Genomic DNA, 16500 nt, shown 5'->3' with positions numbered 1-16500 from the left:
TTGGTTCGTCGTGAGCCAGGTTGGTAGCAGGCCTGATGATGCAGTAATTTTTTTTAGAAAGAAGAAACAAGCTCGGAGTTGGTTTTCCTTGTTCGAATAGAACTGGAGAGTTTAAAATTGTAACCTTGTAAAAAATCGCCACTCTCAATTTCAGATTGGTGTGCATGATGGTCTTTAGTGTTCTCATTTGACAACACACTGATGTCCTCAGACAAAACCTCCCTCCAAAAATAATTGTCAAAATTACAACTGCTCTAGGTCCATTCGATCAATTCAAAATAATTATTAAACAACCAGCAACATGTCCGAACAATTATTAATGAATGCCATAGAGAATGGCGATTTACAGCAAGTCTCTACATTAATAGTTGAAACCAACGCGAACGTCAATTACATTGATTTTCAAAATAAGGGCTACACGCCCTGCCATTTAGCAGCAGAGAAGGGTCTTATGAGTGTCTTGGAATTATTATTGACATACAATGGTGATCCGAATATTCCGAGTGATGATCAAGTGGGTTCTCAAACGCCTCTTCATCTTGCAACCTCTAAGGGATATAAGAAAATAGTAGAAACTCTTTTAAATTATTATGCAGATCCAAACATGCAAGACGCGAACGGCTACACTCCTTTACATGTTGCATGTCGGAAGGGATTTCTTGAAATTTCAAAACTGTTATTGGCAAAAGGAGGTGATCCCGATATTAAGGATCAACAAGGTAAAACAGCCTATTATTGGGCTCAAGAATACAAACACGATGAAATTCTTCCGTTTTTAGTTCTCTTTTCAGCCATGAAGGAATCTCCTTCGTTGCCTATTGAACCAACCGCAGAAGTGAAAGTGAGAGAAAAACTTGCTCTGTATGACTATACAAAACATCATGAACAAAACAAAATTACGATTCATGTCATTAAAAAACCAGATTCCGCAGGAAAGAAGAAGAAGACAACCACAAAGAAAAAGAAGAGTAGTAAATAGCTTTTTAAAGAGCTCGATTATGAAGAAAACAAAAAAATGGACAAAATCACACAACCTGTTCACTCAGTGACAAATTTCGTTCGGGAAAATCCTGGACTGACTGCTTTTGGAGTTTTCTGTGTATTATATTTCGGAGGAAGTTTATATTATAGAAGGGATAAACCTCTTCTCAAGGCTGAGGATGATAATTAATTATTTTTAATTATAGTAATAGTAGTGATTATTATCATCCACCATGACATTTCTCAATTTACCATCACCCGACTTTTCTCCGAATATTATTATTATTCTAATTTTCCAAATTCTCTCTCCGATCATTTCATCATTGGTATACCACACCAATAAAAATTATAATATTTAAATAACATAATTTATAAACCACACAAAGGTTCTAAAATTCAATCCACACGTTCTTGCTTCAACTCCGTTTCACTGCTGACAACCTACCAACCATGATTGAAACAAAAAAAATGTCCTCACTCACAAATAAACTCACACAGTGGGTGAAAAAAGTAGTCAATTCCGCTACGGTTGGCAATGCAGCACCAACCACTAGAAAATTTGTAGGAAAGGATGTCAAGGGAAATAGTTATTATTCCGAAATTATGGGAGGAAGAGAAAGAAGAACTGTTGAGTACAGTGCCGATTATGATAAATCCATTTTACATCTTCCTCAGGATTTACCTTTGGAATGGGTGTCATGGCTCAAGTATATGAGGGATCATCCACCCACAGAGAAGGAATCAAAAATTTTGGATGAATACCGGGAACGGCTAAAAGCAAATGGTGAAAAGTGGGATCAAGAACAACAACGACAAGCTTTGCAAAGTCAAGCCAATGAGGGCATGAAACGAACAGGATTAGGAGGCTCGCGATATGGTAGTACGAATGATGACACATATTCTGGAAGTGATAAGCCACCTTCATTTCAATTTATTGCAGATCGATTGAGACAAGAAGGGAGCATGTCATCCGATGCGGAATCCTTGGCTAACGAAGTTGAAAATTCGGAACGATCACAAAACATTAACATTTCACGAGTGTTGACTTCAAGTGGAGAATTAAAATCGACCCATTCATCTCAAGACCTTGAACAATTACAGAATAGTGAAAGATTTAACAAGTTCGAGCGCACAGACAACACACCAAAAGATCCATACGCACATTTAATTCCTGACGCAAGATTGAAAAGATCTCGTACCGATGCTGATATGCAGGCTATTATTGATAGAGAAAATAAGGAATATGATATACCCAAGGATTTATCAAATCCATCGAACTTGTCACAAGAAGATATTAGAAATATCACACGAATGTACTCTCGAAGTAGGACAAGCCCTTTTCTCGGCAAAAAGCCTCAAATTAGAGCAAACTCGAATTACAAAGTTGACGAATAACTTTTTCATGATTTTACAAACATGATTTCTGAATGTTCGGAAAATGTATATATGCAGTCGTAATGATGAATTTAAGCCAACTGAACAGGGAATTTTTCAATGCTTGTGCTTTTATTTAGTTAATGTAAATAATTGACTATTTCAACAAACCAGATGTAAAATGTTTCAGAATCCCTTAATGTTGTGTCGCAATTAGCATGTCACTAATAGTATGCTGGCTCTCCAAGTAAACCTTCTCGAGTAATTTCTTGTGGAATGCTGATTGTGTTGGATTAAGGTAGAATACAATATGCATGGGTAACGTGCAAATGTGAGGTTGTGTCGAAAATAAGGAAGAATATCTAATAATGTGATTATAACTGATACCATTCGCATTACCCAGTATATATAAAAGATGATTTTTTTTAAAGTGAAATGCTCCATATTCTCTTCCCAAAAACGCTTCATCGTATGGAAATTCCTTTGAGTCATGATGATCCATGACAAGAGGACTCTTCACTCGCCGATCATCACCTTCAACCTTAAACGGTGGCCCACCAAAGAAGTGATATGTGTTGGACATGGATGTCAATAAGGAACAATTGGTGCCTAACTTGGCATACACTCCTGCATGAAAGCTCCAAGAGGTTGGGATTTGTTGAAATGGTGTTATATTGGTCATAATCAGTTGCCCGGAGGAATATGATCCAGCAACACACATACTCCCATCAACCAGTAATATGATGAAATGGAAATTGCCACAATGCAACGACTTGACAGGTTTAGGGCAAACATGAGCTCTATTGACCCAATTATGGTAACCTGTCCATACCAACAAGTAAGAATTTTTGATGCATTTCAACAGCCACACCAATATTTTCAATGAAATATTAACCAGAGCAATATTAACAAGTTGGTCAAATTATTTTAAACAATCCATATGGCTCCACCACCATCCATACACATGACTACATACCTGTTGAATTGTCAATCCAGTTCTGACCTGTCATATGAACATCCGTATCATTAACAATACACACACTAAATGAGAAACAGCATCCAACATGCGTCACTCGACTCTGATTATTATGCAATTGTAAATGCGGCGAAAAAACAGGCTGATCTAAATCTATATTTTCATCGTTCGACAAACGACTATACGCATTAGATCCACGTCCATATAGAAATGTTTCTCTTGTTCTCATGTCCTCCAATAGAAATAGAGCATGTTCTGTATAGGTTGAGATTTTTAAAACCCTCAAATGTGCAGTTGTATCCTCGGTACCAAATTGAAGTTTTTCAACTTTCCATTTGATATGAGAAGTGGACAGATCATCCACATTCGCACGATCACTCTCATTACTCGACAGTTCAAATACTTGTCTTGTATAACGATCAAGCACATAAATCAAAGAAGGTGATCCGACCAAATCTTCCACTTCATTCAGTTCATCAATCTCTACTTGTTGAACTTCATCATTTAAATTAATTTCAGTGATGGGTAATTTTGAATGATTACCACCTCTAGAAACCGTGGATGTGGTTCCGATCAACGATGAAAGATATTCATGTTGTTTACGGCTTGATTTTTTCTGTGAGGATAGGGAAAGAATGAAAAGTTTCATTTTTTTTGTAATGATTTTCCGAGTTCAGAATGGGTTGATTTCTTGATTGCTAACGATCGTTCGAACTACAGTTAAGGTAGAGGTCATTGTTTTCCATTCATTCGACGAACAATCATACATACAAAACTTGCCAAGTTTTCTAAAAAAGGTTTTCACAATAGTCTGAACTATTACTAAAAAAAAATGTCTTTCAATGTATGGATGAAAGGCCTTCTCGTTTGGCTTGTCATGATGGCATGTGAATTTGTGCATGGTGTGTTGAGAGTTGTACTACTACAACCACTCGTGGGTGATTTTAGAGCTCGACAATTGTGTGTCTTTTCTGGAATGGGAATTATTTATATGGTGGCGAAAAGGTTCAAACCTTGGATGGGATTGGTTTCATTGAGGCAATGCATTCAGGTGGGAATGATGTGGGTGTTTTGTACTCTGTGTTTTGAAATTGGTTTAGGAAGATGCATCATGGGTTTGAGCTGGGAACGAATGTTGGAGGATTATAACTTGTTTCAGGGAGGATTTCTGTCGTTTGGAATTGTGTTCATGCTCTTGAGTTTGAGTGTATGCTGATGGGAGGCTCTTCATGACACATCTCCTTGAAAGTAACCTGTAGTTTTATTATTATCATTTGAAATTATGGGATGGTTCAGAAAAAGAGAGTATGAAGAAAATATAATAATTTTGGAAATTTGTGGTCATTTGAAATTCAAACTAAATGGTCTAGAGGCAACAATTGCCTTTGTGTAATTTGGATAAAAAGTTTTGATTATACACCATCATCGTCTGAATTGACGAGGAAAACGAGAGGTGTTGGAAGTACATTGTTGTGTGTATTCATTGTTCCAATATTACGAATAGAATTTTCGGAAGAAGAATTTACCAGTCCTGATAACGATGCCATTTGATTATTGTTGTTCTTACTAGAAAATTAGTTCGCAAACATTCATCGTTCCGAAAATATGTGTTTTTTTGAAATTAATGCACAATTCAATTTGCCAATGAATTGGATGTTTTTGAGCATCCTTCCAAACCTACCTCATGGCTACTACCGATGTACGGAATTGATTATTATTTATCAACATTCCGATATATGATGATGATGATTTATTGTTTACCGATACCGATGATGATGAAATATTTCTCATCATGCTCACTCTTTTCAATACACCAGAACAATTTCTTCTCATTTTTTTAGGCAATTTTCAAAGCTAGTAAGAAATTAGCTTATTTTCAAGAAGAATTCAAGACAAACACCATATTTACAAGATTGTTTTTTCCTTGTACAGGATTAGTACTTCAAGAACATGTTTAAATAGAACAAGAAAGAATTCAAATAGAATAAAAAATGCAACCACGGGAACCTTCCGTTTCTTATCTATTACCCTATCCCAATCACAAGATCAAGGCACATCGGTTCGGAATTAACAAATTGTTATATTTGGAAGCACGAGAAGGATCTACGACAACAGAAAACAATACTACTCATCATCAGGAACCATATTATTTATTTTCGGGAGGAAGAGATGGAACGATCAAATGTTGGGCTCTTCATTCTTCATCAGCACAACATCAGCAAATACATCAACAAGAACACACAACATTATCACCTACAAAGACATCATCTCATTCCCCACACCAATTCATGTTCAGTTTAGAGGAGCATGTGGATTGGGTGAGTGATATGATCTTACTATCGGATAAGAGGCATTTAATTAGTTGCAGTCATGATAATACCATCATGCTATGGGATGTTGATATCAATAATCCACAACATTGTTTAACGTATAGGTGAGTGTGAAGTTTAGCTTGTGACTTGTTTGAACGAAGGAAATTTTGTTTTTAAATATGGGTGAACGTTTGAAACAAACAAATTTAATGATCGGAATTTACATCTATGATGATAAATGTCTTAAATCTACTTGGATTATTTATTTGAATTTCATATCGTACGATAAATATGAATTAACATTTCACGGGATGGTTTCACATACATTGGTTTCATTGTAAAACGACACAACAGAACTCACACAGATTATGTTACATGTCTTGCAGCACCATACACTCCGTTGGGAGGAGAAGCATCTACTTGTTCATTATTTTGTTCTGGAGGTTTAGATAGTTCTGTATTTCTATGGGATGCCGAGAGATTGGTGTCCATTCGGAAATACTTTGCGTCTCTGAATAATCCAACGAGTTCAAACATGCAAGACAATTCTTCTCCCATGAAAACCATTCAACAATATGACATTCAGAGTTTACAAAGTTACTATCCTCCACAATTAAGCCCACAACCAAAACACAGCATTTATGCACTAGCCATGTCTACGTGTAGTGCCAACCCTGGTTCAATTATTGATCAACATGTGATGGTTGCAGCTGGATCCACGGATCAAATGGTTCGACTTTATGATTTTAGAACCTCGACAAAAATTGGAAAATTACGTGGTCACAAAGACAATATTCGTTGTGTCTTGCTTTCGGTTGACGGCAAGAAATGTATTACTGGATCTACGGATGGTACAGTGAAATGTTGGGATTTAAAAACTCAACGATGCTTGCAAACCTATTCATTTTCAAATCCTAAAACATTAGCTCCTTCATCTGTGTGGACCCTAGAGTTTGATCCGCACGATCCTGATCAAAACACAGTCATTGTGGGCACACGAGAAGGTCTAACTTATCAACTCGACACTAAATATAGAAAATCATGCACCATCACAAACCTTCACTCCATTAATCCATACGAAAATAGAAATTCAGTTCTAAGCACCTTAATCATTCCATGTAAAAATAACAAGGCAAATAGTACTCTGTGGGTAGGAGCTCTTGACTCCAATTTATATGAATTTGAATATGGCCGAATTGTGGAAAATATTAACAACACCAACTCGAAAGATATTTTTTCTCAAGACGGTGTGACTGTGATGGCAACCACTCCAAAATCTGCTTCCAGCTCATTTTCTCATATGGACTTTTCGTCTCCAGTTACTTCTTCCAACCTTGTAGAAAATCCTCCCACTCCTAAAACTCCAAGCTCACGAAGTCGAGCCAGCAGTTTCCTCGTTCAACGAAGAGCTTTTAGTGTTAATGCCGGCATTTCACATTACATGCCTCGATCAAAGATTCCTGGATGTCCAGGTATTGTTGAACATTTTATTTTGAATTGTAGAAAACGAGTGCTCGTGAAGGATAATTCTGGTCGAATTTCTCTTTGGGATATCACCAATGGAAAAATGATTGAAGATTTTGGAAATTCACATTCTTCAAATATGACAGACGATGATTTATTTGAAAAATTATGTGCTGACTTTTCAAAAGAAATGATTTCAGTAAGAAATTGGTTCACAATCGAGAAGAAATTGGGTTCGCTTGAAATTGTCTTGACACCCAATGAATGCTTTAATGCTGAAAATTATGCCTATGAATCTGGATTTTTAGATTGTGACGAAGAAGACAAGGTCAATTATGGAGTCATGATCATTCAAGCACTCTTTCGAAGATGGAGAGAAAAACGAAATGAATTACTTGCAGCTCGTCAACAAGAGGAATCCATTCAAAATATTGAACACGGAACCAAGGATGATGAGACTCCAATGAATGACGCGACCACAACCAAAACTGCATCAGAGCATTCTACTCCTGAACAAACGGCACAACAACATGAGTCCTCAATGACCTCAGAACAACAACAACAACAACCACATTCAGATCCCATGAATCACGAACTGCAACGAGCAGAACGAAAATTTGATTTACCTGAAAACACAGCAGTGATTATACATTTCGAAAAAACTTGCTCAGATAAGAGTCCTTTCAAAAAACAAATTCGACATTTTGACGGAGAAGAAACTGAAGGTTTCCCAATTCCTCAATGGGTAGTGGATATTACCAATGGACTGCCTCCAAATGTAAATCCTCAATCTCACAAATTGTCATTTTATTTGGAGCCAGCACCGGATGAACCATTCTTGAAACCATTACAATTGAATTCTGCCAAATCATTGGCACACCGTATTTTGAGAATTTACAAAGTTGCATTTCATGTGGTAAACAAGTTGAATATTGAATTACCAACGTTTGCTGAATTGGAAGAAATTAAGCGAAAATATTATGAATACAAGAGAAAAGAACACGAATTGAATCCAGAGATTCCTCTTGTCACGCGAGAGAGTGATGAAGCATTTGACGAGTCGCTCATACTACCACCGAATATTGATCTCAATCTGAGGTGCAGACCTGAGGATTTGGTGGAAGTATTCTGTCAGGGTCACAGAATGAAGAATCGATGGAATTTGGCAATTGCAAACGCCTTCTTTAGACCAAAAAACGTTTCTTATATTACGCTGCATTATAGACAACGATATTTAATTCCTTCGTCATCAGTGCGACAGTAACAATTGGACCCATATGAATATTTTGTATTCATGTAAATAGTTTACAATGTAAAATGCGAATGGAGTGTATTTTCACACAAGTTATTTCATTATTTCTTTTTACGCGAGGTACGAGGCTTGGTTTGTTTCTTCTTCTTTTTTGGTTGTTCTTCCTCCTCAGCATTTTCCTCATTCTCGTTTTCATCTTCGTTTGTTTCTTCTTCTTTTTTACGTTTGGAGGCAGCTTTTTTCTTTTTTGGAGTTTCTTCCTTCTCGCTTTCCTCGTCTTCGCTTGCCTTTGCAGCCTTCTTCTTTCTTCCCTTAGTCTTTTTCGGTTTTTCTTCCTCTTCTTCTTGCTCTTCTGCAGATAATGTATCCATAACGTCGTCTGTGTATGTTTTTCGATTACGAGCTGACTTTCTCTTGGATCTTCTTGGTTTGCTTTCATCATCATCATCTTCATCTTCATCCAAGGGCTGTTGTTCTTCAGATGTATCATTCTTCTCATTGTTCTTTTCCTCATATTTCTTTTGAAGTTTTTTAAGTGCCATGGCTTGTCTTTTTTCTTTCGACAATGGTTTCTCAGGTTTTAGCTCATCTGGAATTGAAATCAGAGCCGATGAGATTGTAAATCCAGTGCTGGGAACGAAGAAACCTCCTGCTTTTGCTCTTTCATAAGGATATTCCATACTTGTCTCGTTCAAAATATTTGGATCTGCTCCATAGTTCTTGACCATGTCCACAGCTAATTGAATAAATCTATAACTACATGCCAAAAAGAGTGGTGTCTCGTCCTTGGAATTTTTTGCATTAATAATTCCTTCAAGTTTTTCCTTTTCTTTGAGTACAGCTAAAAGTGTTCTGACGCATTCTGTTCTTTGAGCTGAAATCATTTCATGAAGTAGAGTGTCTTTGGTTCCTTCACATTTCATGTCAAAGTCAATATGATCCGAATAATTGTCTAAAATGTGCTGAATCACCACGTCTGGAATCGCTGTTGAACTTCTAATAGCTCGTATGAATGCAGTAGGACGATTTGTAAAGGTGTCCGGCCCAACCACTATTTTTGCATGACAAATGATTGTGTGAATCAAAATGAATCGTATCGTCAATGAGTGAAATTTAAAAACCAAACTTACATGCTGATAATTGCTCTGGAACTTTACTCAATACAACAGGTAGAGAGTTTAGATTTTGCTCAAAGCAAGCCATAAGAGCTGTTCCATGGGGGCAATCCTTCAAATTGGTTAATGAACAACCTGTTATTGTGCATTGTTCAATTGGAAATCCAAAAGTATGTATAATGGAAACAAAATTATAAATGGAATACAAGCGATAATACGCTTTGAATGCTACTCAACATGAATAAAACAACATACCTGCTTTTTCAACCATAAACTCAAGAACATCCTTATTTAAAATGGCTGCAGACACATAGTCATTGTCAGGATCATTCAAATCACTCCAGCCATTTTCATACATGACTTCTAAAGATCTTGCAATGGGTATCTGCTTCTTGTGACAAATTTGCATTAATTGAGAAAATGTTGTATGGGTCATCATTTTTCCAGAATAATGTTTTTTTGCATATTTGGTAATTTCGGCCAATAGTTGCTCTATCTTTCCATTCTTTTGAGAGAGCAAACCCATCCAAGAATTACATGATAACTTGGTTAATTGACTTCCTTGTGCAAGTAAGTATGCTATAATTTGGTGCTTTTGTTTGTATGCTACCTTCTTGCCAATGATCTGATCGAGTAAGGTGCCCGAATATGTGGCGTTACTGAAAGTTAACGAGAGCTCAGTATTGGGGTTAATGTTGTACTTTTCGCACAGAGTCTGTACATTGGTGTGAGTTCCATGTGTTGTTTGATTGAATAATTACTAACCTTGGCAGCCTCTAATGTGTTCAGCCTTCCAATGTTTCCAATCACATTGATTTTCAAATCTTGGTTAAACTCAAAGTCAATGTATCCAGCAGCCTCTTCATACCAATTTCCCTATGGTTAAGAATGGACAATCAAATTAATGATTTGGATCATCTTGACATATTGCCAATACTTACCGAAATATAGGGAATTGTTGATTTAGTTTTGGATTCTCTGAAACTCAACAACTGCTTTCTGCTTTCCTTAATTCGATCGAACAATGATCTCAAATCCCTTTCTTGATAACTGGAAAATATAAAATTAATTTCTGCAAGAGCTGGAAAACGTTCTAAAATATGCTTCAGTGCGGCTGCATTAAAATTGTAAGTGGCGTGCCGTCTGCTCTTTCTAGGCTTTTCCAAGCCAAGTATATTCAACACTTTCAAACTATTCGACCAAACGTTTCTATTGGTTTTATCGTGGTCTGGCATATCAGAAGCATAGCCTGCATAATAATAGCCTCTACCATATTGATTGCTAAATAATTGTGTAAAGTATTGGGTGGGAAATACAAAAGTAATCTCGTTCAACTGTGTACACGGAGTCAATATTTGATTTTTGCAAGCGTCCTGTTCCAGATAGAGCCTTGGTAACTTGATTGACTTTAAACAATCCTTGCAGCTATCAATTAGATCATACACATTTTTCAATTTCGGATCTCGTGAGTGCATCCAGGTAGCAAACTGCATGGAAGACAAATCTAAATGTTGGCTCTTGGATAGGGCAAATTTAAACTTTCTCTGATAATACTTGCTCAATCGTTGCAATGAAAAGTAGTAGGGAACAGCAGGCAAGAAGGTGAAAATTTCAAAAACCACATCTTCCGGTAACTTTTCAAGAGAATCAAACTGAATAATAAAATCATAATCGTTAGTGAATGGTTTGATTTCATCAGAATCATCAATCATAAAATTTGGTTCTTCCACAACAGCCTCTACGTGCTCATCGTCCGATTTTTCTTCTTCTTCTTCCATCATGACGTCTTCATCTTCTTTGACTGGTTGTTTTTTCTTTCTTGGCATTTTTTTCTATTATTATGAAGAAAATTTTGAGTTATTGTTCGAAGTCCTCGTTCGTCAACATTGAAGGCTTCTGTTGAATACAACATTTATTGTAAAAGATCAACTCTATCAAATTCCTCAAAAACTGTAAATCCTTAAAAAGCGCTCAATTTTTGGTCGAGCAACGGTGCGTCCATTCATTCGCACAAAATAAATTCGCGATCGAAGTTTTGATTGAGTTTTTGGAAAGAAAAAAAATTGTAAGGCTCTCTTGCTCAAGAACGCTCGCACACACATTCATTGGGTGAATCATCATCATTGCAAGTCAGAATCAATAATAACAACCCTACTTACATTTTACGTAACATTCCGAGTTTGGAAAATGTCCCAATTTCGACGAAGCATCAATAAGACTTTGGTCATTCCCATGTTGTTCATTGGCAATTACTTGAACAATACTGCAAGCTCGTATTATTCTTCTTCCTCCATGACTCATAATCATGTTAAGAACTACTCTGGAGTCTCGGAACAAGTAGATGCTCCGAATCAACATGAATCATCATGGAGTACAATTACTCGTGGTATTAGAGACTCTTGTTCAATGATAATTTCCAGCTTGTTTAAATTACATACTTAATGTGCTGGAAATATATGATGAATCATCAGCAGCTCAAGTTGTTATTAGTTTGTGAAGCTAACAACACAAACCATGATGAGGTTTCTCCTCTTTCGGAAACATTTTTCTCATGGATGGTCATCATCCATTTGCACGAAAAAGCAGCTCATGTTTAACCTTGCACTTTCATCAACACTCTCTTCAGTAGAAAATAAAAACGCTAGCTTAGTCATTCAAAATTCCAATCAAACTCCAGCTTGATATCTTGGTGCGACTTGTCGATTCCACTAGCCATTAAAAAAATGTCTCAAAAACGACCATCATGGCTCTCTCCGAATTTTTCAAAAACATTTTACGATTCACAAACACTCTCCGATGAGGATATTCTCTTATTAACCGGAAAACATTGGCTCAACGATAACATGATCAATTTTTATTTTCTTTATTTGGAAAATGAAAAATACAAGGAACATCAGAATGAATATTGTTTCATGGCTCCCTCGGTTTCATTTTGGGTTTCCATGATTGAAGATGAACAAGATATTAAAGCCGCGTTGGATCCATTAAAAGTTCAAGAAAAACAATTAATATTTATTCCGATCAATGACAATACAGATATTGAAGCAGTGAATGGTGGAGGCTCGCATTGGAGTCTTGTGGTGTTTGAGAGGAAAAACAATCAACAAGAAGGAAAGTGTAAATTTTATTATTTTGATTCGGGTGGTGCCATGAATAAGAGAGCTGCACAGAAATGTATTGAAAAGATGGCTCCACATTTTGGAGATTGTGGTGCGTTAGATGTAAAATTAGTCGTAAAGGATGCACCTCAACAGAATAAGTATGTTATCATTTCATCTTTTGGAAATTTATTGAACTGTTGTTTCTTGTTAATTCTTGTCAATGAAATTATTCGTTTCACAGTGGTTACGACTGTGGAGTTTATGTGGCAGCCATGAGCGATTATATTGCAGAACATGGAGTTTCAGATTCAAATATTGACAAGGTAATCACTCCCTCTTTTGTGACGCAATTAAGAAAAGACATGTTGGATTTGGTAGAAAAAAAGACAAAAGAAAATTAAACAGATAACTAAATACTTATTTCAACTGGCTCTATTGAATTTTGTAACAACATTACTTAATACTGAACTATTTTGCGAGATTTGTTTCTTTCGAAATGATCCTTTTATTCTCAAGAAGACCATTTTGCCTTTCACTTTGGATGTGTGAATTCAATAGAGTACAACATAAGTGATGAGAACAGAGGCAACAAAGGGAGAAATACCATCGTCCATGTAACATCTGCCAGCCAGTATATATTATCAATATTCAACAGCCATATCGTATCAACACTGTGAATGGAGGTCCCTTCTTTGGGGTACATTCTTCTCTCACATCAAAACCATGTTTCTTTAAAAATTGAACAGGCTTCTCTTCTCGTGACTGATTTTCATAATGATGAACAATGGTATAAATTGGTAATGTAGCTTCATCACTTGCTCGAATGATTGGCAACAATACTTCAGTTCCTAGACCTCTATTTCTTAATTCTGGTTTTACGACAAGTGACAGCAGGGTCCAATGAGGTTTCTCAGTTTGTGAAAGCAATTGCGCATGAATGGTTTCCATACCCTCGACTGCTTTCATGGTTCTAAACAGTCCTTTAATACCACTGAATAATTCACATCACAGATAAAGTTAAATTTTTCAAACCAGTAAAATCAATTGTTGCACACTTACAGACTCTTTGAAGCTTTTCCAATTCCCAGCCTTAACATTTTCCAAAAATCAATTCCTTTCGAGTTGAATGGATGCTGCCATATTGATATGGCTTGAATTTCTTTTGCTTCTTCATTCATTGGATAATACGTGTTCACATAAATTCGTCCATATTTGATTCCATACTTGATCAACATGGAACAAAGGAATAATAAGGACTCATAGGAAACCTCGTCTGGTGTTTCTGCCTTGAAAATATAGCTTAGTAGAGGATGCCAAACATGTTGAGGAAAAGTCGTTGTGTGGATCGTCGAGTCATCACCTCGTGGTGTTTTTAGAGTCATGCTTCCTTGGGATTCCTTCACCTCTTCAGATGCTTTGCTAGGACTCGATGCCTCAGAGGATGGAACATCACTCACAGTCCTTCCTGTCGATGCCATCGATTCATGATGATGAGTAGTATTATACTTGTAAAAGAGTGGCGATCGTAAGGATTGAGCAAGAAAGTTGGCTGCTTCCTGAACTTGTGAAGGATGTATTTCACTCACCACACTCTTTCCTCGCTTATTCATGTCACGTCTCTTTTTGGGTTTGTGAATTTTCACAAATGCAAATGCTTGTTGTTTGAAAATATTCTTTTCAGTTTGTGTCGATGGAACGGATAATACAAGAGGAGAAGAGGCAGTGACTTTCTCATTCAGTGCAGTAAAGTCAATAGAGGGATCACTGGGAGAGGCCACTAAGGATGGATGTTTGGTATTGGCACTTCCTGATCGTTTTCGTTTGCCAGAGTTGGGAGATGCTGCAGATTTCATAATTTCATCTCCAACTTTGGTAGTGGTCATGAACACTCGCCACCACTGTGTTAAAACAATTAATTTCATACATGATGGATATATTCGATTGTTTAAGGATGGAATATTTTCGAAAAAAAATAATACTTACATGCTCTTCCCAAATGAGAAACAACTGTTTGCAAGAAAGTCCAATATGATACATGTCTTCAATTTTCAAATATGAAAATACGTGCAGTTTTAACACATCAGGTAAAAGTTTAAAATCTTTCAGAGCAAGTTTTAAATTGCCATGTTTTCCATCTGCTTTGATCTTGTTTAGAACTTTGAGAGTTTTCTCTGCAGTTGGTCGTTCTCGAGGATCATAGCTTAATAATAATTTTGCCAAGTCGAATAATTCTTGGGAATATCCGAGTACTTTGACACACTGATGTTCAATGTCTGTGAAAAAGTTAGGATTTTTTCTCAATTCCATAGAGATCATCATTTGTTTTCCTGTCATCATTTGAAGTAAAATTCTGAATGGTCAAGGAAAACGCTAAACATGAAACAGAAGCCATAACATGAATACTTACACACCGTAAGAATACATGTCAGTTGCTTGATCGTAAGGTTCCTTGTTTAACATTTCATAGCTCATGTATTGAATTGTACCACATTGAGTATGAGCTCTATTGAATATAACATTGCATAGTTCACATATACAAAGTGCAATAAAATTCATAATTATAAAACGACCATAATTCAATATTCGCTGACAACATTGTTTTCACTTACAAGCTGTGTGTTCCAATTTCTCGACTAATACCAAAATCACCAATTTTAAGAGTACCGTCTGAGGCAATCAGAATGTTTTGAGGTTTTCTAAAAATTATATAAAAATAATACGATTATTCACAGAATCAGAAGATTGTCTTGATATGAACAATCTGTAGTCAAAAACTTACAAATCGCGATCTAATACAAGTTGGGATGCCAAATGTCAATAAATATTTCAGCTAGATTCATTTGTTGAACACTTACGAATAATATTATGTTCATGCAGATATTTAAGGCCTTCTGCTATTTGTTCTGCATACGTTATAATGTCTTCTTCTTTAAACTTTTTATCTCGTTTGATCACACTCGTGATAAGCTTTTGTAAATCTCCTCCAGGGCAGTACTCAATACATAGACAAACAAAGTGAGTTTCCGTACTATATTTGTGAAGAAAGACTTTCAAATATTTCATAATGTTCGGATGATTGAGATCTTTGAGCTTTTGAGCTTCATTGAGGTGAAGATTGGCGTCATCAAAACTCGCCCATTCCATACGTTTAATGGCAACCTCTTCATGTGTCTTCTTGTGCTCAGCTAAAAGTACTTGACCTGTACATTCAAGAGCAATGGCGCACAGTTTGTCATTTTTGGAATGTTAATAATATTGACACAACATCATGGTATCGGATTGTGAACTTATGAATCATGTTCGTCATGTCCTAATACCTACCTTCAGATCCTCGCCCCAAGATTTTGATGATACTGTCATGATGACGAATGGAGTGATCCGGTTTTTCATAAGTCCATCGCTTTTGAAATTTGTCAACTTACTAATACTGATCCATGATGAAAGGGGTGAGTGCAGTTTGTTCAATTAAATATTATTAAAATTGAAATCCGCTCTCCGCTCACTCTTGCAACAAATACTGTAATAAATATATGGACTTCTAAAATACAATAATTCCAAATACTAGAGTAGGCTCTTGTTGTTGTTCTTTCCGTACTCACAAATTTTCGTTTTTATAGAATCTTTTCCGAGTTAATTCAATGGATTACAACCAGAAAATCTCCAACGAATTCAGGATGATGATGATGAAATTCAATGATCTCAACAAGGTGGTGAGCTAGTTGTTCCCGAGTGTTGGAATAACAGAACGGTTCCGCAAAAATCAAAGACCTCTCCAACAACACACTGTATTTTTAACTGATTTTTTGTTCTGGCAAGTTCCAATTTCATAAACGAAACCATTTTCTCGTCTGTGGACATGAATGTTCATCCTTGTGGTTGGGCGAGGTTTCCTATCAAAAAACTGTCTGTTGTTTGGTAAATTGAG

At 36.4% G+C, this 16500-nt stretch overlaps 8 protein-coding genes across 8 annotated transcripts; 4 read left to right on the top strand and 4 right to left on the bottom strand.

Moving 5' to 3' along the window:
* Positions 1-301: 301 nt before the first annotated feature.
* On the top strand, positions 302-979 carry C9374_009330 (uncharacterized protein; the record flags this gene model as incomplete). Its single annotated transcript, XM_044699506.1, has 1 exon — positions 302-979. One exon carries the CDS (start codon positions 302-304, stop codon positions 977-979), a length of 678 nt encoding a protein of 225 aa, XP_044544681.1.
* A 470-nt stretch (positions 980-1449) lies between these two features.
* On the top strand, positions 1450-2376 carry C9374_009329 (uncharacterized protein; the record flags this gene model as incomplete). Its single annotated transcript, XM_044699504.1, has 1 exon — positions 1450-2376. The coding sequence occupies one exon, from the start codon at positions 1450-1452 to the stop codon at positions 2374-2376; it is 927 nt and encodes a 308-aa protein (XP_044544680.1).
* Positions 2377-2551: 175 nt separating this feature from the next.
* C9374_009328 (uncharacterized protein) lies at positions 2552-3980 on the bottom strand (the record flags this gene model as incomplete). Its single annotated transcript, XM_044699503.1, has 2 exons — positions 2552-3177; positions 3332-3980. The coding sequence occupies 2 exons, from the start codon at positions 3978-3980 to the stop codon at positions 2552-2554; spliced, it is 1275 nt and encodes a 424-aa protein (XP_044544679.1).
* Positions 3981-4743: 763 nt separating this feature from the next.
* On the bottom strand, positions 4744-5164 carry C9374_009327 (uncharacterized protein; the record flags this gene model as incomplete). Its single annotated transcript, XM_044699502.1, has 2 exons — positions 4744-4897; positions 5013-5164. The coding sequence occupies 2 exons, from the start codon at positions 5162-5164 to the stop codon at positions 4744-4746; spliced, it is 306 nt and encodes a 101-aa protein (XP_044544678.1).
* A 158-nt stretch (positions 5165-5322) lies between these two features.
* Positions 5323-8371, top strand: C9374_009326 (uncharacterized protein; the record flags this gene model as incomplete). The annotated part of the gene is made up of 2 exons (XM_044699501.1): positions 5323-5765; positions 5998-8371. The coding sequence occupies 2 exons, from the start codon at positions 5323-5325 to the stop codon at positions 8369-8371; spliced, it is 2817 nt and encodes a 938-aa protein (XP_044544677.1).
* Positions 8372-8460: 89 nt separating this feature from the next.
* C9374_009325 (uncharacterized protein) lies at positions 8461-11300 on the bottom strand (the record flags this gene model as incomplete). Its single annotated transcript, XM_044699500.1, has 5 exons — positions 8461-9410; positions 9490-9609; positions 9730-10189; positions 10240-10350; positions 10416-11300. The coding sequence occupies 5 exons, from the start codon at positions 11298-11300 to the stop codon at positions 8461-8463; spliced, it is 2526 nt and encodes an 841-aa protein (XP_044544676.1).
* An 897-nt stretch (positions 11301-12197) lies between these two features.
* Positions 12198-12976, top strand: C9374_009324 (uncharacterized protein; the record flags this gene model as incomplete). Its single annotated transcript, XM_044699499.1, has 2 exons — positions 12198-12733; positions 12817-12976. 2 exons carry the CDS (start codon positions 12198-12200, stop codon positions 12974-12976), a joined length of 696 nt encoding a protein of 231 aa, XP_044544675.1.
* Positions 12977-13223: 247 nt separating this feature from the next.
* On the bottom strand, positions 13224-16011 carry C9374_009323 (uncharacterized protein; the record flags this gene model as incomplete). The annotated part of the gene is made up of 9 exons (XM_044699498.1): positions 13224-13566; positions 13635-14473; positions 14559-14925; positions 14983-15078; positions 15185-15271; positions 15355-15364; positions 15431-15775; positions 15897-15928; positions 15998-16011. The coding sequence occupies 9 exons, from the start codon at positions 16009-16011 to the stop codon at positions 13224-13226; spliced, it is 2133 nt and encodes a 710-aa protein (XP_044544674.1).
* Positions 16012-16500: the final 489 nt, after the last annotated feature.

This window comes from Naegleria lovaniensis (assembly GCF_003324165.1).
Source record: "Naegleria lovaniensis strain ATCC 30569 chromosome Unknown tig038, whole genome shotgun sequence".
NCBI classification, from domain to species: domain Eukaryota; phylum Heterolobosea; class Eutetramitea; order Acrasida; family Naegleriidae; genus Naegleria; species Naegleria lovaniensis.
Note: the sequence above shows the minus strand (reverse complement) of the source record. Positions and strands in the feature narration are given on the sequence as shown.